General features: G+C 64.9%; 2 protein-coding genes across 3 annotated transcripts; one reads left to right on the top strand and one right to left on the bottom strand.

Moving 5' to 3' along the window:
• Positions 1 to 6,830: 6,830 nt before the first annotated feature.
• On the bottom strand, positions 6,831 to 11,074 carry LOC116962668 (probable beta-D-xylosidase 2). Its single transcript, XM_042793945.1, has 14 exons — positions 10,731 to 11,074; positions 10,502 to 10,662; positions 10,210 to 10,369; positions 9,875 to 10,045; positions 9,704 to 9,795; positions 9,449 to 9,606; positions 9,265 to 9,368; positions 8,951 to 9,175; positions 8,710 to 8,795; positions 8,411 to 8,547; positions 8,146 to 8,235; positions 7,750 to 7,958; positions 7,420 to 7,626; positions 6,831 to 7,312 (listed from the first exon to the last, which is right to left on the bottom strand). The coding sequence occupies exons 1-14, from the start codon at positions 10,968 to 10,970 to the stop codon at positions 7,025 to 7,027; spliced, it is 2,328 nt and encodes a 775-aa protein (XP_042649879.1). The 5' UTR covers positions 10,971 to 11,074; the 3' UTR covers positions 6,831 to 7,024.
• Positions 11,075 to 13,347: 2,273 nt separating this feature from the next.
• On the top strand, positions 13,348 to 19,384 carry TRAPPC3 (trafficking protein particle complex subunit 3). Of its 2 annotated transcripts, XM_032997207.2 has the most exons (6): positions 13,352 to 13,472; positions 15,059 to 15,106; positions 16,219 to 16,316; positions 16,547 to 16,646; positions 16,890 to 17,072; positions 17,745 to 19,384. In XM_032997207.2, exons 1-6 carry the CDS (start codon positions 13,431 to 13,433, stop codon positions 17,862 to 17,864), a joined length of 591 nt encoding a protein of 196 aa, XP_032853098.2. In that variant the 5' UTR covers positions 13,352 to 13,430; the 3' UTR covers positions 17,865 to 19,384. The 2 variants fall into 2 exon arrangements, with proteins under 2 accessions (XP_032853099.2, XP_032853098.2); XM_032997208.2 differs by lacking the exon at positions 15,059 to 15,106 and having other exon boundaries at positions 13,348 to 13,472.
• Positions 19,385 to 20,939: the final 1,555 nt, after the last annotated feature.

The following is a 20,939-nucleotide window of genomic DNA, read 5'->3' as shown; positions in this document are numbered from 1 at the left end:
GCTGCAACACCCCTCGCACTGGGATGATGGGGACAGGGAGCAAGCACCCCGGGCACAGCCCCGGCACGTCCCGGCTGCGGGCGCAGCGCTGACGCACACCCTCAGCCCCAGCTCACACACACGGGCAGGGAGATGGGGTGATGTGCAGAACTAGCACTCGCAGCCCCACACCGCGGGGGTGCCCAGTGCCACCCCCACAGCCACCCACGGCAACGACACCCCGTCTCCGTCTCCCCCCCCCCCCCCCCCCCCCGTGGGGGGTTCCCGTGCTGCTGCTGCCCACGCCCACCCGCACCCTGGCCCCGGGGCAGCACGGGTGCTGTAGCCCGAGGCCGGCTCCTCTCCCCCGCCAGCTCCGAGCCAGCAAAATGCAGCTGCAGCCGGCAGCGCCGGGGCAGGGCAAGCACCGTCCCACGCTGCCCCATGTGCTGCCCACAGCTCTGCCTCGGGGGTGGGCCTCCCGGGCCAGGCAGGAGCAGGGCAGGAGGGGTACGGGCAGAAGCGCACGGGGGGGGGGGGCACAGCTGGATGCCTGCAGTGGGTGCTGGGCAGGAGGAAGGGGCACAGCAGGGCATTGCCCACCCAGCTCAGGCCACGCTGCCTTTTCAACCTCCTCCTGGCAAGGGCTGGTTTGGGAGGGCCCTGCACGGAGGCTCAGTCTCCCTTCCTGGGGTCCGTACCCCCCTGAGGCACCGGGATGGGTGGGCATGGGGGCAGCCATGGGGGAACTGCGCCAGCCCCTGGCAGAGGCCGCCAAGCTCAGCACCCAGCCAGCAGTGACGTGCCAAACCAGAGAGCAACAAGGGGAACTTGGGAGACAGGATCTCGTGGCCAGAGCGGGGCCAGAGCCGGGGGGTTTCCAGGGTTTAAAATACAGGCAGAGGAAGGAGCCTGAGTTCCTGCTACATCCCGGCACCCCCACGGCAAATTTTCCATTTGGCGGCGGTCACGGCACAGCCCCAAAGAGGCCGAGGGCAGCACCTGCCTGCCATCCATCTGGGCAGCACCGGCAGCAGCGACGGGAGGTGTCCTCGTCCTTGGGGCGACCCGTGCAGAGACGCCAGCGCCGAGGGCAGCTGGCCCAGCCACGCTCCCAAAAACCTGTCTGCTAGCATCACGCTGGGAAACCAGAATCCTGGCCTGAAGGCAGGGCAGGGGGCTCCGCACCTGGCGGGACCCGGCCTCTCGGGGAGCAGGTGCTTAGCACCTCCAAAAAGCAGATCCTGAGCCTCACAACGCGGCTGCGGGCACCTACCGGGGCGGGGGCCGTGCAGGATCCGGCTCCACTCCCAGCAGGCTGCCCGTGCTGCCGCCCGTCCCTGCTCGGAGCCCTCCGACAAGCGAGAGCTGCGCTGACTATTTTGGACATGGCACCACGGGACTGTCACATCACCGCGCTCCGCACGTCGCATCACGTTGCTCTGATGGTTTCGCAGCAGCAGCTCTGCTGGCGTCGCCGCGCTGGGAGAGCTCCCGAGCTGCTGGCTGGCAACCAGCTCGCCCCACACCCTCCCTCTCTGCCGTGCCAGAGGGAGAAGAAGCCAGGGGAAACGCGGATAAGAACGAACTCCTGCCTGCCCCTTGCCTTGGTCCTCACCCCTCTGCCCGCCCGTGGGGCAGCATCCCACCCGGGGGGCTCTGCGGGGCTGCACGCCACCCCGGCTGCCCACACTGCAGTGGGTCCCGGTCCCTGGAGCGCAACCCCGGCCCCGCTGGCAGCCAGGACGTGGCACCCCGGGGGGGCTGGGGGCTCCGATCCGCGTTGGGCAGCGAGACGGGGTGCACCCGGGGCTGCCCAGCCAAGGGGGCCACCCAAAGGAGACGCGTCGGCGATGGTCCCCGGAGTGGGGTGTGCTGCAGAGCCACCCCGTGCGACGTCCTGTGCCTGCCGTGGGGAGGCAAACACCTCCCCGCTCCGGGGAACCGAACCCCCCCGGGGGGCCCACCCGGCCGCAGCGTGGCCGGCAGCGGCCATCGCGGATCCCGGGGGCAGCGGTGGCCCGGAGCGGGGAGGGGAGGCCGCGCCGGGAGGGTGGGAAGGCTGCGGAGGCGGCGAGCGGGGCCCAGACAATATGTCTGCAACGCAGGACGCGCCGTTCGGGCCCCGCAGCCCGGGTTTTCACCGGTAACGGGCGAGCGGCATTTGGAGCATCACCGGGAACAGGCAGCAATCCCACTCCCCCCCCCCACCCCCTCCTCGCCTGCCGGGGCCCAGGCGATGAATCCCGGCGCAGCGGCGAGCACCGGGGCCGAGGGGGAGGGGAACCGCCGCTCCTCTTCCTCCCCGGGTGGGAAGCGGCTCCTGCTTAGTCACAGCCCCACGCCGCGAGCGGGCGGCCGGCGGGGCCGGGGAGCGCCGGGCTGGAGCCCAGCGGAGCCTCAGCCAAAACAAACCCGGGACCCGGGCCCGCCGGGAGTTCATCCCGGGGCAGCGCCGGGACCAGCCCGGCCGGGCCGCGTCGCCGGGAGTCCCCACGGAGCGCGGAGGGGAGGAGGGGGGGAAGGGGGGGGGGGGGGCGGTGTGCAACGCCTGCACCCCTCAACCCGCCGGCAGCCACCTCTGCTCGCCCGCAGCCGGGGTGCCCCGGCCACCCCGGCACAATCAGGGCCACCCGCGCCCCACGGCACGAGTGGGGCTGCCCGGGCAGGCCGGCGCCCCTCGCCCCTGCCGGGAGCCCCCCCAGCAGCCGCACCTGGGGGGGGGGTCGGGGGCCAAGCCGGCATCTCCCACTGGCTGGCGAAGAAAAACCAGGGCAAGGGCAGAGCGCCGCCGCCCCGGCCCCCCCCCCCACCCCCACCCCCCCGCCATGGCGGGGCCGCCCCCGGGAGGGCTCCCCAAGGGCAGCTCCCCCCGCACCCCCCGGCGGCGGCCAGGACGGGGGCCGCACCGCTGCGTCCCACCCCAAGATGGAGGGGCCGTGCCCGGGCTTTGTCCCTCCCGGGAAGGACCCCCCCCCCTCAGCCCACCCCCCCCGCCCCGGCCCCGGCAGCGCGTCCCCCCCCGGCTCCTCCACCGCCTCCCCAGGCCCCCGCCCCGCTCCGCCGCCCGAGCGGCCCCGCCGCATCCCCCGGGCCCGGCGCAGCCCCGCTCCCCGCCGGCAGCCCCCCCCCCCTCCCCCCCCGGCCGGTCCCGCACCCCCCAGGCCGGTCCCGCATTCCCACGGCCGGTCTCGCATCCCCACGGCCGGTCCCGCTCCCCGCCGCGGCCCGGCGCCCGCCTCCCCCACGGCCGCATCCTGCACCCCCGACTCCGGCGCGGCCCCGCGGTGCTGGAAGGAGCCCGGGCGCCCGCCGGTGCCGGTGCCGGTGCCGGAGCCGATCCCCGCCGCGGAGCCTTACCCTGGGCCGGCTGGGGCTGGGGCTGGGGCTGCGGCTCCCGCCCGGCGCGGCTCCTCTCCATGGCGTGGCGGGGAGGCGCAGAGGGCTGGCCGAGCCGTGCCGAGCCGCGCCGTGCCGAGCCGCGCCGCCCCGCTCCCCCCGGCCCGGCGGGGGAGGACGCACGGCGCTCCCCGCCCCGGCCCCGGCCGCGCATCCCGCCCGGCCCCGGCCTGGGACACCCCCCCCCCCGCCCGTCACCCCGGCCTCAGGCCCGCCCGTGCTGCCTGCCCTCGCAGTGCCCAGCATCCCCCAGCTTGGCTCGGACGCTCGCCCGCCTCCAGCCCTTCCTCTCCCAGATTTTGGGGCTTCGCACCCACTCTTCCCACTCCCCACATTTTATGATACTCTGGTCACCTGCGAAGCACCGGCCCTGCAGCAGACACCCCCTGCTCCCTCTCCCCCCCCTTGCCCCCCCCCCCGGCCAGATCCGTGGCCAGCACCCCAAGGCACACCCAGCACCACTTGGACCAGCGCCCCAATTTCCAGGCACCCCAAAGAAACATCGATTTCCCATCCCAGAGACCCACCTCAACCGCTCGTGAGGCCTCGAAGCTGCCTCCCCCACCACCCACCCGTTGCATGTGAGCCTTAGTCACCGCAGCAGCCGCCCCCTCCCCGGCTCCCGGGGGAGAGGGCTTCGCCCCCACATCCCTCCCCGCCTCGATAACAGGCAGATAAGGAGAGGCAGAGGCCTTGGCTCAGCCCTGCTCCAGGGTGAAACTCCTCTCGGCCTTGCAAGCAGGGGTGGGCCAGGAGCGTAGCCCCCACCTCTGCCCCACGCAGCATCCCACGGGGCAGCCGGAACACGCAGAGCCCGGGCACGGGTGCCTGCCCGCCACGGCACCACGTCCAAGAGCAGGGGACGTGCAACTGGGGAGGGGGAAACACCACTTAGGGCTTGCAGGGGCAGCAGGAGCCAGGGACACGTCCTCATTCACCGCGCAGCCAGCCCAGGCCAGACACCCCGCAAAGCACCCATCTTGGGGTTCACGGGGACGTGCTGATGACCAGATTCAGTTTTCTGCGGGCAGCGCCCATCAGAGATGCCTGGTTTGGGGATGACGTCACCGCGGGGCCAGGAGATCCCCTGCCACCCCATCCTCCCTCGCCTACCAGGCAAACAGGTTTCCCGAAATCCCAGCCCTCTCCTCCGGAAGCGTGTTCCTCTGACTCAGGGGATGGGGAGCGGGCAGGAGGGCTCCCCGCAGACAGGGCGGCCCCGCTCTGTGCCGCCGCAGAGGTGGCCGTACACCCCAAACCGCCCCGAACACCCCAGAGCCCCGAACTGCAGCTGAGCTGCCGCCTTCCCGTGGCCCCCGGCCCCGTCGCCCGCCGGCTGCTCGCCCGGCTCAGCCAGAGCAGAGGCTTCCCCGAAACTCCCGGCAGCCTCCCCCGCCGGCTGACTCCCTGCCGGGGAATGCTGCACGGCCGAGCCGCGGCTCCAGGAGCTGCGCAGCCCCGGGGTGTGGGGGGGACGGCGGGGGACAGGAGTGCACGTGGCGCGGGAGCATGTCCCAGTGAACCCACAAACACAAGGGACGCCAGGGGACAGGGAAGGGGAACAGCCCTGCTCACACGCCTGCGTGGCCGAGCCTCTGAGGGGGCCGCGGCAGCCCCACGGCCCCTCATTTCCACAGCACACGAGGGACCCGGCCGAGCGGGGCTGGGGCCACCCCGTGACCTGCTCCGGGGGTGCTGGCGGGCGGCTCCCAAAGCCCCTTTGCCTGGGGGGGCCATGGCCCTGTGCATCCCGAGCATCACCCACAGCAGCCGAGCACCCCGGGGCTCCGGGACAGCCTGGCACCGGGTCCCACCGTGCCCGGGGTCCTTCTCCCCACCATGGGGCCAGCCCGGAGCAGGGGGCACGGGGAGGAAGGGGCAGCCGCGGGTGTAGAGGGCCTGTGCTGTGCTCCGCCGGTGCGGGCAGCGACGCAGAGGGCTCCCGGCCGTGCCAGCCCGAGTCGATGGGCTTATACAATAAAGAGAGCGCTGATCAATCGCTCCGCTGCAGGCAGAGCCCCTCTGCGTCGGGGTTCCTGGGTCCAGCCCCCCCCCCCCCCCCCCGTGCTGGGAACAGCCGCGCTCCCTGCGCTGATGGAAAATCCGATGAGCTCATGACAAGCGTGCCGCCCGGCCCCAGCAGCTGCATGGCCCCGAGCTCCCCGTGCTCCTGGGCGCCGCGGCGTGGGGTGCAAAGCTGCCACGGCTCCCTCAGGCCGGCGTGGGGAGGGGGCTGCACCCAGCGGGCTGGGGCCCGGCAGTGGCTCTGGCCCCCGCAGCGTGCCCAGCGCCTCGCGCTGATCCTGCTTGAGGGAGGCTGGCTGCAAACAGGGACGAGGACAGCAAACAAACCTGCGCCGGCAGCATCTCCGGGTGAAGTACTGCAGGGTGGGACACCCCCTCCCACCCGCTCCCCACCCCTCTGCCCCACACCTCCCTCCTCCAGCCCCAGGACTTTGCCCCCCCACACCCCAGGCTGCTCCCCCCGCTGCTGCTCTGCGCAGGGCGGTTTCGGGGCCCACGCAGGACAGTGGTACCGTGGCCACACGGGCTGATCTGAACCCCTGTCCCCAAAATGCTCCAGCTGACCCACGGGGCAGTGTGACCTGTCCCTGCATCCTGCCCCAGGGCAGACGGGTGCGGTACCGGCGGTGTGCCGGGGCAGCCACCAGCCCCCCCAGCACCTTGCCCCGGGGCCAGCATTGCGGCCGGCCACAAAGCCCCACTGCTGCAGGACAATCTCCTGTGGGTGCAGGTGACAAATGGGCCAGCGATGAGCTGAGCCGTGCCCTGCCCTGCCACAGCCCTCACCCGCTCTGTAATTATCGCAGACCGCATCTGTAATTAGTGTCCTGATGTCATGGTGCCAGGCCTAGGCAGCCCCACCTTGGCCTCTGGCCCCGGGGCTGAAGGAGATCCCGACCCTCCATCGCCGTCCCGAGGAGCTCCTGCCTGGTTCCGGCCACCCGTGCTCCCCACCCGCATCGCTGCTGGACCCCTGTCCCTGCCCAGCACCACCCGAGCTGCTGCAGGGCTGGATCAGGCCCCCTGGCCCAGTGCCGGGCCTGCCCGCTCCCACTGCTGCACCTCTGCCCCCCCGGCACCCCCCCCTGCTCCTCGCCATGCTGCCTGCACGGCTGCCACCCTCCTGGGGACAGATCCTGCCTGGGCAGGAGAGGGGCCAGCCCCTGCCCTCCCGAGCCCCCCAGGCTGGAGCTGAAGGCAGCGCTGGCAATCCCCCGCCCCCTCGGCACGGGGAATGCATTGGATCTGCCCCGGCAGCAGCTATAAATAGAGCGGGAGGCGCAGGCGTGCGCCGGCCGGGGCACACGTGGGTCTGGGCGGCCGCTGCCCCTCGGCCAGCGTGGGGCACGGGCAGGGTGTGGGACTGCAGCGGCACCCCGGGGTGGGACGGGAGCGGAGGGTGAAATCCCCAGGGGCAGGACAAGGGCACTGACGCAGCCAGCCCTGCGCTGGGGCGGGGGGGGACGGGAGGGGAGGCCCCACGCACCCGCCGCGGAGCAGCACCCGGTGCTTTATTGCAAGGCAGAAAAAACCACGCTCCCCGCGGCACACGGGACGCCACGCACCCCTCCCCTCTGCCAGCACCCCGAAACACCCAGCCCCACGGCCACCCCCCACACCCCTAGCACGTGCGCAGGGGCCGGGCCGCGCCGGTGACGGTGAACCGTGCGCTCAGCACCCCTGAGGGCACCCGCGTCTGCTGTCCGGGCTGCTGCCCGCCGGCAAAGAGGGTGAAGGTGCCGGGCTCGAGGCGCCAGTCCTGCGCCCAGACGGCGCGCTGCTCGGCCACCACCTGTAAGGACACCTTGGTCTCTCGGCCGGCTGGCACGGCCACGCGGCGGAAAGCCACCAGCTGCCAGCGCGGCACCGGCACGGATGGCTGCTCCCACCGCAGGTACAGCTGCACCACCTGCACGGGGGGGACGGAAGTCAGCGCCAGTGGGACCCCCCCCCAGCTGCCCCCCTGGCAGGGGGGACCTCGGCTGCATCCGTACCCCATGGAGCAGCCGTGCTCACCTCCTCGCCATCCTGCTGCCCCGTGTTCTCCAGCACCACGGACACGGAGAGGTTGGCACAGATGGGCAGCACTGGGGGGCTCAGCACCAGGTCCCGGTACTGGAAGGTGGTGTAGGACAGCCCGTAGCCGAAGGGGTAGAGCGGGGCCTCCTGCCCGTAGTACCGGTACGTCCGTCCCTCCATGGTGTAGTTCTCCATCGGTGGCACCTGCGGGATGTGGAGCCGGTGGAGGAGGGCGGGGCTGGGCGAGCATCAGCCCTGCGTCCTGCAGCTCCCTCGGCCACTGCAGCAGGGAAGGGCTACGGGTGCTGCTGGCTACCTCGGCCATACCTGGTGCATGCCCGCGGGCCACGTGGCCGGCAGCCTGCCAGCCGGGTTGGCCCCCGCCTCACCCAGCAGGACCCTGGTGATGGCGAGGCCGGCGGCCTGGGCGGGGAAGAAGCACGCCAGGATGGCCCCCACGCCCTCGTGCGCCTGCGCCCAGCTCACATCCAGGGGCCCCGCGTTGAACAGCAGCAGGATGACGGGGCGCCCGGCGGCTGCAGGGAGACAGCCGTCACCAAGAGCCCCGCGCCGGTGCTGCTTGGACGGCTCCAGGGTGCCCCATGGATGGGGAACCCCTGGGGGGGGTTGTGCTCCCCCTCCCTGTGCCCCAACCCATCAGCCCCCTGCCCTCTGGGCTGGCCCCGACCCCCAGGACACCGGCCAGCCCTGCACAGCCCCTACCCGCCTGCACGGCGTCCTGCAGCAGCTCCAGCTGGTGGCCTGGCAGGGACAGGTCCCTCCGGTCCTTCGCCTCTGTCTCCACATCGGTCCCTGCGTGGGAACAGCCAAGGGACAGCCCCTTACACCCCCTCCAAGACGGACAGGGCAGAGGGGCACCGACTGCCTTGGGGGGGCCGACAGGGACCTCTCCCGGAGCCACCCCAGCTCTGGGGTGCTCCCCCTCCCCAGGCTGTGCCCACCCAGCGCCCTCCCTGCTCCCACCTACCTGTCCCCAGGCAGACCACCACCACGTTGGCCGTCCCCGCCGCCCCCACCACCTCCGCCCGCGAGTACTCCTGGCACCGCGGCTCGTGGCAGCCCGCCGCGAAGCTGACGTTGGCCGGCAGCATCTCCAGCCCCCTCCTGCACCAGGGAAGAGCAGAGGGCACAGGGGCTGTTGTGCCCCAGGGTCGGGGCACCTTGGGGATGGCCCCCCCCCCGCCAGCGAAGGGTGAAGAGGCTCCAGCAGCAGCCCCGGGCAGTGCCCAGGGCCTGGAGAAGGATGGCAGCACCGTGCTGTCTCACCGTGGAGTGTAGATGTATCGCGGCTCCGGCACCGGCGCGTAGTCCCCAAACAGCACCCGGGGGTTGTCAGCGAAGGGACCCACGACCTGCGGCGGGCAGAGGGGTGACGGCGGGCACCGGCAGCCCCGCGCCATGCAGCCTGTGGCTCTGCAAAGCAGGGGACACCTGCGTGGCTGGGGTAGGGAGCCAGCAGCCAGCAGGGCACCGTGTGCCCCTGCCCGTCTCCGTTGGCGGTGCTCACCGCGAGGCGCTTGCTGGGCAGGTCCCGGGCCCGGAGGGGCAGCGTCCCCCGCACGTTTTTCAGCAGCACGAAGCTCTTGACAGCAGCTTCCAGCGAGAGGTTGCGGTGCTCGGGGCTCTGCACGACGCTCAGGTCCAGGGCGCTGTAGGGGTTCATGGCCGGGGGGTCGAACTCCCCCAGTCGCATCCGCGTGTAGAAGAGGGGCCGGACCCGGTCGCGCAGCATCTGCAAAGACCCCGACACCCAAAACCTCGGCGGCGCTCGGTGGGGGCAGCCCTGGCTCCCTGCCCCTGGCCCCGCTCGCCCCAGCTCACCTGCAGCGTGATGTTGCCCATGGCCAGAGCCTGGGGGATCTGCATGAAGACGTTGTTCTTCATGCCGTAGGAGAGCTCCAGGTTGCAGCCGGCGTTCATCGAGGCTGCCGTGCCGGAGAGAAGGGAAACCGCCCGTCACGGCTGCGGGGTGCCCGGGGACCCCGCGCCCATCCCGCGAGCTCACCGACCGCCGTCTCCAGGAAGGTGCGTGTGTAGCGGTGCCCCAGCATGATGAGCTCCAGAGCCCCCTCGTCGCTCACCACGTAGCCTTCGAACCCCCACTCGCCGCGCAGGATCTCCGTCAGCAGCTTCTTGTTGGCGCAGGCGGGAACGCCGTTGATCCTGTCAGAGAAGGGACAGGGCAGCCCGGTCGGCCGGCCACCATCCACCCCCCCCCGGGCAGCCCAGCCCCCCCCGCAGCCCCTGCCACGCTCGGTACCTGTTGTAGCTGCACATGAAGCTGTAGGAGCCGGCGCGCACGCACGCCTGGAACTGGGGCAGGAAGGTGGTGCGCCAGTCCTGCTCCAGCACCTGCCAACGCCGCGGCAGAGAGGGGTCAGTGACCAGGGCAGGGGGGCTGCCCACCGTCCCACGGCCCCGCCGCGCTCACCTTGGCGTCGAAGCTGAGCCTGGAGACGGGGATGTTCTCGGGGCCCCCGTGCACGCTGAAGTGCTTGCAGCCAGCGCTGGCCTTGATGTAGCGGGGGTGCTGGCCCTGCAGTCCCTGCACGAAGCTGCGGGCCAGCTCCCCACTCAGGAACGGGTCCTCCCCGTAGGTCTCCTGGCCGAGGCGTGGGTGGGTCACCGCCGGGACCCCCAGCCCCACACACCCCCCCTGCAGCCAGCACCCCGGGGAGCTGCTGTCATCCTCCAGCCAGTCAGCCACAGTCCTGCGTGGTCTGCTCCGATCCCGGGGTCACCCCCCCCCACCCCCCGTGCTGGCACCTGGTTCCTGCCCCACAGCGGGTGCCTCATGATGTTCAGGACGGGGCTGAAGCAGCTGAGCCCTGTGTGGTCACCGTAGCGGCCCGTGGCAACGAAGTCGTTGTGCTTGGCTCTCACCTCGGTGGCGGTGACGTTAGCCACCTGGTAGACGAGCTCAGGGCTGCGGGGAGAGCGTGGGGAGGGTGTCGGGGGACCCATCTCACATTTCTGGGTGCAGCCCCAGGCGCACCCCCGGGGGTCCCAGCCCGGGGGTGTGTGTGTGTGGGGGGGTGTCTGTCCCCGGTGCCGGTACCTGAAGGCGGCGGCCAGCCCCAGCGCCTGGGGGAAAGCCGTGGCCCAGCCCGGTGCCTCCGCGTCGCCCCGCAGACACTCCGTGTTCCAGTTGTAGGGCGCGATGCCCAGCCGCGGGATGGGGGGCGCGGGGCCGTTCCCCATCGCACCCCCCCTCGCTACCTGCGGGCCGGTGGCGCTGAGCGGGGGGGTCCCGGGGCCGCCCCCGCCGCCGCCCGCCGCCTCCTCACCTGCAGCACCAGCTCGGCGGGGCTCAGCCGGCTCAGCAGGTCGTCGAGGCGCCGGTGCCACGGCAGCGCCGGGTCCCGGAACGGGAAGGGGAAGCGGGGGGAGGGCTGCTCCCGGGCCGCCCCGGTGCCCAGCGCCGCGCACAGCAGCACGGCGGCGGCCCGGAGCCCCGCCAGCCCCGGGACGGCCGCGCCGGGGGTCGCCGCGCTCCGCCGGGAGAGAGGGGGGACGGCTCGGTGCATCACGGCACGGCTCGGTTCCCGGGACGGGCGCGGCGCTCCAAGGCCACGGGCGATGGGCGCAGCGGGGCGGGGCGCGCTGCAGCTCGGTCCTGCGCCCGCCGGACGGGGCGGAGCGGGGCGGGACGGGACGGAACGGGGAGTCCCGGAGCCGCGGGGGAGGTGGGGTGTCCCGGGGCAATGCCAGGGCTCCCCGCATCAGGAATCGGCGGAGGAGCCCCAGCCGCCTCCCCCCGCACGAGCAACCGGCCCCCGCCACCGGGGTCTGTATTTGGGGGGCGGCGAGTCCCATCCGGCAGCACCGGAGCACCGTGCACCGTGCAGCCGGGCCCTGGCTCCCGTCCCCTGGCTCTGCCGTGCTGGCAGGTCACGGCGTTTTGGTGTGTATGTGTCCGCCCCCCTTCAAGCACCTCCCGACACGGGCACATCTGCGAGCAGGAACCGGCAGAGCCGCCCGGTGCCCCCAAACGGGCTCCTGGGGACACCCCGGCTGCAGGGGGGCTGGCCGGGCACGGGCTCTGCTTGGGGCTGGGTGGTAGAAGTCACCCCCCGCCACCGCTCCTGTCCTAGACCTGGGGCCACAAAGGGAAGGGCCTTCGTTAGCAGGCCGTGCTCTAACGAGAGCCACGGGGCATGATGCCAGCGCATGTCCCCCGCATGCCCTGTGACACCCAGCCAGCTCAGCACCCTGGGGACCCCGCCAGGGACCCAGGCGGTGACCGGGGGACACCGTACCTCCGGTGGCCATGGTCACACTCTTGGTGCTCGGGGACCGAGGCTGCTGTTCCCCCCAGCTGTGCCAGCCCAGTGCCACACTCGCAGCCTGGGGACACCGTGCAGGGCTGGGTGCTGGCTCTGGTGGGCTCGGGCAGCCCCCCGGGTGCATGGCAGCATTTCCTCTGTTCCTCGCATGGCCGTTCCCACGGCACGGTGACAGCCAGGGTTCAGCTTGGCACCGGGGCAGCCCGGGCCTGTGGAGACTGGTGTGGGTGAGCTCGGTGGCCACCTGGCTCAGGGGACTCATGCCCACTCCAGCATGGCAGCCGTGGGGCCGCCCCCCACCTTCACGCTCCCCTGGACGGAGCCCTGCAGCTGGGCGATGCGCAGGGGTCAGAGGAGAGCACGGAACGGCCGCTTGCCCCCCCGGGGCTGGGAGCAGGAGGGGACCCGGCGCTCGCAGGCTGCTCCCCTGCACTTCAGGGCCGGGCGATGGGGGAGCACAGATATCTCAGCCTCTTTGGGCACCGTGCCCCGCTCCTGCCAAGGATGGAGGCGACGCTGGCGCTTCCCCAGCCTGGATCAACCACCCCAAGAGCTGGTGCCAGGCCTGGGGAGGGGGGGGGGGCTCGCAGCCGAGCAAGTGCAGGCTGTGCCGTCCCGGGGACGTAGCCATGTAAGGCAACGCCAGCCCGGGCAGCCCCCGCGCTCCCAGCGCGGTGGCTCAGCCATGACGGCGGGCGATCGCCCAGCTGCTGCTGGATTCCTGTCCCGCTAACGGCCCCCTCGGCACACGGGGCCCCCCCCCCGCACCGCACCGCCCCGGCTGCCATCAGCACCCTTGAGCGGGGGTCGGCCACCGGCGACGTCTCTGGGGTAGAGGCATCCCCCAGTCAATAAGTAACCACCCAGCAGTGTCTGACTGGGAGCAGAGGCCGGTGCTGGGGCAGCCGCGTGGGCTGGGGAGGGTCGGTTCTTGCGGTGAATATTTACCAAAGTTGCACGGAGCCCCGGGCCGGGCTGATTTCTGATTTTTCAAGCAGGCGAAGCGTGGGAACCCCCCCACCCGGGGCTCCCGCCGCCCGTCTCCGGGGAACACCGGCTCCCACGGCCGCAGGGTCTTCCCCACCGACGGGGCCTGGCTTTAATCCCTTTCCTTTCTCTTTTCGCCCCGCAAAAGCCCCACCGGGGCTGGGGGTGGGGGGGGTCCCCCCGCAGCAGCCGCCGGGCGCCCGCGCCACCGTCCCGCCGTCGCAGGGAGCAGCGCCGCGGGCGCGGGCCGGGCAGGGTAGGGGTGTACCCGCTCCTGGCAGATACCCCGGAGAAGCGAGGGCCGGGGGAAACGCTCAGAGCGGCCCCGGGGGCAGCGGGACCGGGACCGGGACCGGGACCCGGCGGCGGGAACGGGACTCGGCGGCGGGAACGGGACTCGGCGGCGGGAACGGGACTCGGCGGCGGGAACGGGACTCGGCGGCGGGAACGGGCGCGGCGGGCGGAGGCGCCCCCTGGCGGCGCGGAGGAACCCGCGCGGCGCTTGCCGGGAGCGGCGGTCAGATGATCACTCCCGCACACCCCCCCCGCCGTCGCGCATGCGCACGCCGTCTTCCGCGTTGCACCCTGGGGCTTGTAGTTCAGGGGGCGGAAGGCTGGGAGGGGCCGGAGCGCCGCTCGGACTGCGAGTCCCGGCGTGCCCCGCGGCGCGGTGCGGGCGGCGGCCGGGCCGGGGACGCAGCGGGGCCGGGCAGGATGTCGCGCCAAGGCGGCCGCGGCACCGAGAGCAAGAAAATGGTAACGGCGGGGCCCCTTCGCCGCCCGCGGGGGCAGGCCCGGGGCGCCCCGCCGGCGGCGGGGGCAGGGCGCGGGGGTGGCGGGTCGAGGCCCGCGGCGGGGCCCGGCGCCGCCCGCCTCGGGGCGCGGGGAGGGGGGGGGGGCTCGGCGGGCTCTGCCCCTCCGCCGGCACCGCGCTGAGGAGCCCGGCGGAGCCTAAAGTGTCCGGTACCCGCTGCGGTTCCTCACGGGGGGTCCCGTCACCTCGCCGCGGGGCGGGGAGCGCCCGGTGCCGAGCGTCGGGGTCAGGTCGGACAGGAACGGGACGCTCGCCTCTACGGAAACTTCACGGTCAAAGCGCAGCTCGTCTCGCTTCTCTCCCTCCTCTCCGACCCGGTTCCGTGTTACCGGTCCGGCTGAACTGAGAAACGAGAAATGGAGAACAAAACCACAGGGCCGAGGTCTAATTCTGGGTCAAACCAGGTCGAATTAATTCATTTTTGATGTAGTGGCAGTCCACAGGGTTGGAACTAGATGATCTTTAAAGCCCCTTCCAACCCAAACCATTCTATGATTTGAAAGCAAGTAATAAAAATCTGTTTTTTTGTCCCTCTTTGGCAATGCTGACGGGCAGGTTCAGGCTCAGCGGAGGCCAGGCAGCTGCCTGCTCCTGCCCTGTCCACACCACGATTTGCTTCTAGGGATTCAACTCATTAAATACAAGGATTTTTACTTAAGGAATTGGTGCTACTTCATTAGGTTTCTGACATTTTTGTAGCTACAGAATGGTTACGTAGTGTTGGGACTACGCTATTCTGCAATATGAAAAAATATAAATAATGGTAAAAGTATTAGGCATATTAGATGGACCAAAACCAAAGAGTTTGTTTACAAACATGAACTTAGTAGTTTGCCTTGTTATAACAGTTTACAGCTCCCTGACCAGCAGTGTTGCAGGCGGTAACCAGGACCAGCCCTGGGTTAGCACAGGTTGGGGCTCGCAACAGCAGGTGACGGCCTCATGGCTTCACACAGCAAATGACCAAATCTTGGACTGGTAACAGCTGGATTTCCTCCATCCATCCCCCCCTACTCTCTCCAGCTGGCAAGCCCTGTCTTTACTAAAATTACCGAAACCCTTAAAAATAGCGTAACCTTCTTTGCATGTTTGTTAAAATTCTCTGCCAAATGTCTGACTCTGCCAGTTGAGCAAAGGAGACTTCCACCTTGTTGTTTGCTCCAGAGTGATGTGAACTTGCACAATCTTTATCTTTCCAAGGTGAAAGCAGAGTTGTAAGTAAAAAATCCAAAGAATGTGTCAATTCTTTACATCTAAAATTGGACAAAAGTACCAAGGAGCTTAAAGCCTTTTGGTAGGTAATTGCTGTTGACCTCCTGAATTACAATGACAAGGTGGAATTCCCTGTGTCTTCTAGCAAACCTAATTTCTGTTTGTTGAATGTTGCCATTTGGGAGTGATTCCTCCTTGTGTTTGTCTTGGCTTTGTGTAAACTTGTTCAGAATGAAGTGCGATCAGTGTTGTCACTTAACTCTGATGTTGTCTCTTTTCCCTTCCTTTCTGCCTGCCTGCTGCTTTCATTCTGTAGTATTGGTATTTGCCATTCATTTCACCTTCTGCATCTATGCATCTCATGGTAGGTGATAGGCTTTTAATCTGAGATTAGACTCTCTAATGTTTCTGAATGCTAAAACTGAAAGCAGACCTAAATTATGATGGTTTCTTTGTTCCTGAAAAGGCTTCCTTCAGGATCTGTGGAAAGCTAAAACCTGTTGTAGCTTTTTGTTTTGCAGCCTTTAATGATTGTAATAACTGGTCTAGCTTAATGGCTCTGAAGAAAATGCATTTTGACATAGTTGCTTCAGATTGAGGATGGTGACGGAGGTAGCTGGGAGAGGAGACCTCTTCCCTTGGTGTTTTCTGCAAATCTGGCAACTGTGCAGAGAAAGCCCGGGTAACTTTGATCCCAGCCAGGCACAGGAAGCGGATGTGCACAAGACAGATCTGCTGAGCGGACCTGAAATCATCCTTACTGTTCCTCTTCTAGGTCTGAGGAGCTGAGTTTAATGTATGAAGCAAATTCCGTGCCTAGATAACTTTCCAGGGACCAGATAAGTCTTGTTGCTTCTTGGTAACAGAATGTAATAAATCTCTGAGTGGACGAGCATTTTTTTTCATCTTGTTGAAAGGACCAGAAATGAGTGTTGCCCATTTGCAGCACGTTTATAAAACACAGATAACAGCAGTTTGAGCCAGTTTTCCCCTGTAGGTCAGTGGTTGAAATAAATCCAGGTCCCTGGTAACCGCAGGTTTAGCCATCCAGGAGGTGGTCGGTAGCACCGCATGACCTGGAGGGGTCATTCCCGTTACCTGGGGAGGTGCTGGTCAAAGCAGAGAGGCTAACTGCTGGCTGAGGGGAGACGCTAACGACGGGGGCAGAGTGTGAGCAGCCGCCTGGCCTGGCTCTTCAGGACGCGTTAATGGGAAGCGCTGTGTGTGTGCAGACAGGGAGAGAAAGAAAGTGCCCAGTCGTTCCTAGTCAAAGAGGATTTCTCTTTCCAAGGAGACTGAAGCTGCCTTGCCAAAATATGAACTGGGATCTCTCCTTATAAAGCAGCCAGTTCCTTTGAGACAGCAGGTTTCTGTTCCCCCTCTCCGGGCCAACGGAAGCAGCGCTGGACACAGATGCAGCAGCGCTCGGTTGCTTTTCTCTTTGGCTTGTGTTAAATCTCTTTTGCCTCTGTCTAGAACTCGGAGCTCTTCACGCTGACGTACGGCGCTCTGGTCACTCAGCTGTGCAAGGACTACGAGAATGACGAGGACGTCAATAAGCAGCTTGACAAGATGTAAGCGGATCCGCTGCAGCGGAGCCTTGCGGGAGCAGGGGGTCACAGTAGGCACGTCTTTGTGTGCTGCTCTGGGAATAAAAGCCTGGCAGAGTTAATTTTATTTAATACCGATATTTTTCAGATTTATTTTTCTTTTTCCTCCACTCTCTTATTTTATAAACATCGGCTGTCTTTCTGAAGCCACCCTCTTCCCACTGTGTAGCTGTTGCTCTTTGGTGTGTTTGCAGGGGTTACAACATAGGTGTTCGGCTAATAGAAGACTTTCTGGCCCGGTCCAATGTCGGAAGATGCCATGATTTCCGTGAAACTGCGGATGTTATTGCAAAGGTAATTGTTGAAGCATGGCTTTGTCAGGTTTTGCCGTGGTTTTGCATGTGAGGATAAAGTATTTGCTACTCGCAGGACTGTTCGGAGAGCTTGGGGAAGAAAAAGAGAGAATTAGGTCCCTGACTACTGCTGACTGGTGGGAACTGGGAGAAGGGTGTGGGGTTTTCAAAACCCCTTAGTAATTTTACAGAGATCAAAACTGCGCTGTTGCTTCATGGGACATGCTCTTGTTTGATATAACAGATAGCATTTAAGATGTACCTGGGCATCACTCCGAGCATCACCAACTGGAGTCCTGGAGGTGATGAGTTCTCCCTGATCTTGGAAAATAACCCCTTGGTGGACTTTGTTGAGCTCCCAGACAACCACTCATCTCTCATCTATTCCAACTTGTTGTGTGGAGTGCTGCGAGGTGCCCTGGAAATGGTGAGCCAGCGTCTCTCTTCCAGTGGGACAGATCTATGAATAACCGAGATAGCAGCAGATACTTTAATGTCTAGTCTGTGTCTGTGACTTCTGTGTTTGCTTTGGACTCTAAATTCATTCCCAGAAGAAGAGCAGAGCTACAGGAGTGCTCGGCTGCCGTTGTTTATGGCAGCTGTGAGTCCCAGAGGTGATGATCAAGCCCCTTCATCTTATGACCCAAGTACAAGCACTAGTATCTCCTTGAATTTTGATGAAACTTCAAAATCCTCCACCCAGCTGCTGTGAGCCCTAGTTGGGAATTTGCTGGAACAAGAGAACAGCTGTGTCTCAAATTTAGGAGTCTGTATTTAGGCTTGATTATCTTGCTTAGCCGAAATTTTTGAGGAAGACACACGGAGCAGCAGGATGCGTAGCCCTGAGCGATGGGGTTGGTTGGGCTCTGATCCCTGCAGGGTGTCCTGGTTTGCCAAGGGAAGGCGCCCGCTGGCCACCACATAGGCCACAATGTACAAGAAGGGTGTGAGCTTGAAAAATAAGGATTGCTTCTGTAGAGCTCTGCATTGCACATCGCACCCTCGGGGCTCTTGAGCTGGTGCTTTACGACAGACAGTTCATAGAGAAGCTGCTGTTAGAAGGGAGGTAACAGCTCTTCTTTCCTCTTCTGTCACCTAGGTTCAGATGGCCGTAGATGTAAAATTTGTCCAGGACACGCTGAAGGGTGACAGCGTCACAGAAATAAGAATGAAGTTCATCAGGCGGATTGAAGACAATCTTCCAGCTGGTGAAGAGTGAATTGCAACCCCGTCTCCCTTGGGGCTTGGAGGGGACCAGCTGGTTTTGGCCATTAGCTTTCGTCACAGATCTGCAGGGATGTAGTGCCCCTGTACGTTCAGACTGACTCACTGACTGTTTAAGATGTTGTTATATTCTTCTACTGCTACTTCCATCTTCCGTAGAAGACAATTGTCTGGTTGCTGTTTATTTCACAGGTTCGTTCTGAAGCTTTTTCATAAAGTGATGTCTTTTTCGTATTCCCCTGGGGACTCTTTCTACACTCAGTTTCTAATTGTGACATTTGGTTGTGTGAGAACTACTGCTCAAACTCTAGAAGAGTCTGTTCAAATCTGAAGCCATGTTTTATGACCAGAATTGAAGACCAAGCTATGAGAGCCCACTGATTTACTGTTAAATGCTGTTCTTAAAGAGAGGTGTTTAAAATTCATTTGGAGATAAGCACGTAGTATTTCTGTAGATCAACCTGGCTTCCTGCATTTGTTTCTGAAGTTGCTGGTGAAGTGCCAGCTTGGTACCGAGGGGTGATGTGGGAGAGCCCTCGGAGTGCTGGCACTGGGTTGGGGAGGCTCCTTTTGTCAGAGAGCAGTGGAATCATGCAGCTTCTCTTCCCCCAGCAGTCTTGTGACTCCCCTCTTGGAAGGGGAGGACCATTAAATTGCAATGGAGCAGCAGTAAATATTTTAAATGGAGAAAAGGAAAGTGTGGCTAAAATGCCATCGGTGGCGCGCTGTGTGCAGCCAGGGGCCACAGGGCAAGTCCACAGGGCGAAAACCAAAACTCAGGCGAATGGCTGGGAGGTATTAAATGCATTTCAGCAAGTAGAGTCTCTTCCCCTGTCACGGTGTATAAATGCTGCACAGCGTGGGGGCGGTGCTGGGGGATATTCTCACAGATGTTTAGGCTGCAGCAGAATTTCCCGTGTTACTTAAATTGGCAAGCTTCGGCAGTCTGTAGCACCTGCTGTTCTGTAAAATAAATACACAAAGTAGTGTTATATCTCAAAAAGCAAGATACTGGAAAATCAACTTCCTCTGCATCCTGTTCAGCCAGAAAATGCAGTCAGACGTTCCGTTCTCAAATCACTTTGCATAGCATGAAGGCACAGATCCACAGAGATAATTAGGAGCTTAAAGTCGATAGCTCTTGCTCGCTTCCACAGGAGCTGGTGGCTCGAATGCCTTTGTAGGTTTATGCCTGAGTGTAAGGTGAGAGAGAGAAAGCTGCCACTTGTGCTGCTGTTCCTTCACGTTCTCCAGATGAACATTGGGTCATCTGGACAGCTCGCCTCGCCCCCGGTTTTGCCCAAATGAGTCCCTTTGGCGGGAGGTTTTGGACACTCGATGTGACGTGTGTCCCATGAAGGGGCAGCAAGTCGCTGTAATTCGAGGCTGACACCACGGGCCAGCGGCGGCTGTGGAGCAGGGGAGCTGCTCGGTCACCTTGCTCATCACTGATCATTAGAAGTCATTTAAGGCTGCATTTTAAAAGCAATTGCATTAAAAGAATCCCAGTGTCAACTCTTCGGTTTCCTCTTGTTTGTTTTTTTGGGGGGTTGTTTTTTTTTTTTTGGCGACACGGGTGCTGGTGTGGAGAAGCGGCCGAGCGGGGCTGGCAGGGCGACGGCAGCGCTGCACCAAGAATGTCTGGCTGCCGGCGCGTGTGAAAGCTGCTGCCTGAAGGAAACCTGCCCCATATTCAGCGCACGGAGGGTTGGGGGCTGGGGGGGTGGGACTGGGGGGCTGATGGGCAGCGCTGGGAAACCAGACAGTCAATGTTTGCTTGTTTGAGGACCGGCCTTTTCCTGCCCCTGTGCGTGTACGTTAGCAGGGACGCGCCACTGCCAGCCCAAGGCTCTCCACTGCAGAGAGCGCCGAGACGTGCTACTTGTGGTCATCCACAGTGGCAAAAAAATCACCTCGGGTGGTACCGGTGCCAGCTCGGCGGCTGTGGCCGGGAGCATGCAGGTGAGGAATGGCAACTGCTGGCTCTCCAGGAGCAGGAATTTGGGCCTCTCGTGCTTGTATAAACGGTGTAAACGCCCCCCAGGAACCTACGGGGGGTAACCCCCTGTGCTGGGGGGGCCACCTGCAGCCTTGCTCAGCACTGAGCGCCCCCAGGGCTGCACCTCGGCCACGGCCCGCCCCGAGGATGGGGAAGCGGCGGCTTTGGCAGGAAAGTGGCTTTTTCTCTTGGGCTGGAGGTGGTGAGCATCGCGTGTCACCTGCCCGGCCGGCGGCAGGAGCCAAACCTCGCCAGAACGGCCCCAAACAGCCCCGGCACACATCCGGATCCCAGGGCAGCGGCTGCCCCCCGAGACCACGTCCCGAAGGGTCTGGGGGGAGGGAGGCCCCGTGTCCTTGCTGACATCGCAGCTAAAAGGGGGTTATTTTGCAACGGTGAGCTCACGCCGGGTCCTTTTCCCTCCTTTGGCAAGCAAGGGAACGTGCTCACCCCCACGGGGAGTGGGTCCCGGGCTCCCACGGCCGGCCCCCCCCGGGAATTACAGAGTTGTGCAGTAATTTGCTGGGGCGACTGGGTCAAAACCAGCCCAGACCCTCTGGAAGAACAAAAAGCAAAAATTGCATTAAGTAAATTAAAACTGTCTACTACCAAGTAGCTCATTGTAGACAAGGGAGAATATGCAAAAAGCTCTGTTTGAAACCTACTAAATATTACCATGTGCTGTTTATAGGAAACAAATGGGGAAAGGCATGCTGCATCAATAAAACCCTGAACATGGTTGGAGTTGGACTAAAGCCTTGCCACGGCTCTAGGTTATTGAATACCCTTCACTTTCATGTAGTGCCAGGCCTGACCCCTGGACACATACCGCGCAGGGGAAAGTTGACTTGTGGGAATAATAGACATTCCTGGTGAACGATTTAACCTGGCAGGAAAAGAGGCGACTCTCAGCCTTTCATATCTCTGCGCGATATTAGAGATGACGATAGCAACAAGTCGAGGGGGGGGGACGCGGGGCAGGAGCGGTGCCGGAGAGCGACACTGCAGGATCCCACAGCGGGGGGTGGGGTGTGCGTGGGGCGAGCCCCCCTCGCCGTGCCTGGCCCCTGC

The sequence above is a fragment of the Tyto alba genome, unplaced genomic scaffold (assembly GCF_018691265.1).
Source record: "Tyto alba isolate M040663 unplaced genomic scaffold, T.alba_DEE_v4.0 Super-Scaffold_20, whole genome shotgun sequence".
Classification (NCBI taxonomy): Eukaryota; Metazoa; Chordata; class Aves; order Strigiformes; family Tytonidae; genus Tyto; species Tyto alba.
The sequence above is the reverse complement of the archived record's forward strand: the minus strand, read 5'-3'. Positions and strand labels throughout refer to the sequence as shown.

Coding starts and splice junctions, on each gene's coding strand:
- TRAPPC3 (XM_032997207.2), top strand. CDS start 13,431: ATGTCGCGCCAAGGCGGCCGCGGCACCGAGAGCAAGAAAATG. Junction 15,107..16,218: donor CTGCATCTATGCATCTCATG/GTAGGTGATAGG, acceptor GCCTCTGTCTAG/AACTCGGAGCTCTTCACGCT. Junction 16,317..16,546: donor AATAAGCAGCTTGACAAGAT/GTAAGCGGATCC, acceptor GTGTGTTTGCAG/GGGTTACAACATAGGTGTTC.
- LOC116962668 (XM_042793945.1), bottom strand. CDS start 10,970: ATGCACCGAGCCGTCCCCCCTCTCTCCCGGCGGAGCGCGGCGACCCCC. Junction 9,796..9,874: donor GGCTCAGCTTCGACGCCAAG/GTGAGCGCGGCG, acceptor CGGCGTTGGCAG/GTGCTGGAGCAGGACTGGCG. Junction 9,369..9,448: donor CTTCCTGGAGACGGCGGTCG/GTGAGCTCGCGG, acceptor CCGGCACGGCAG/CCTCGATGAACGCCGGCTGC.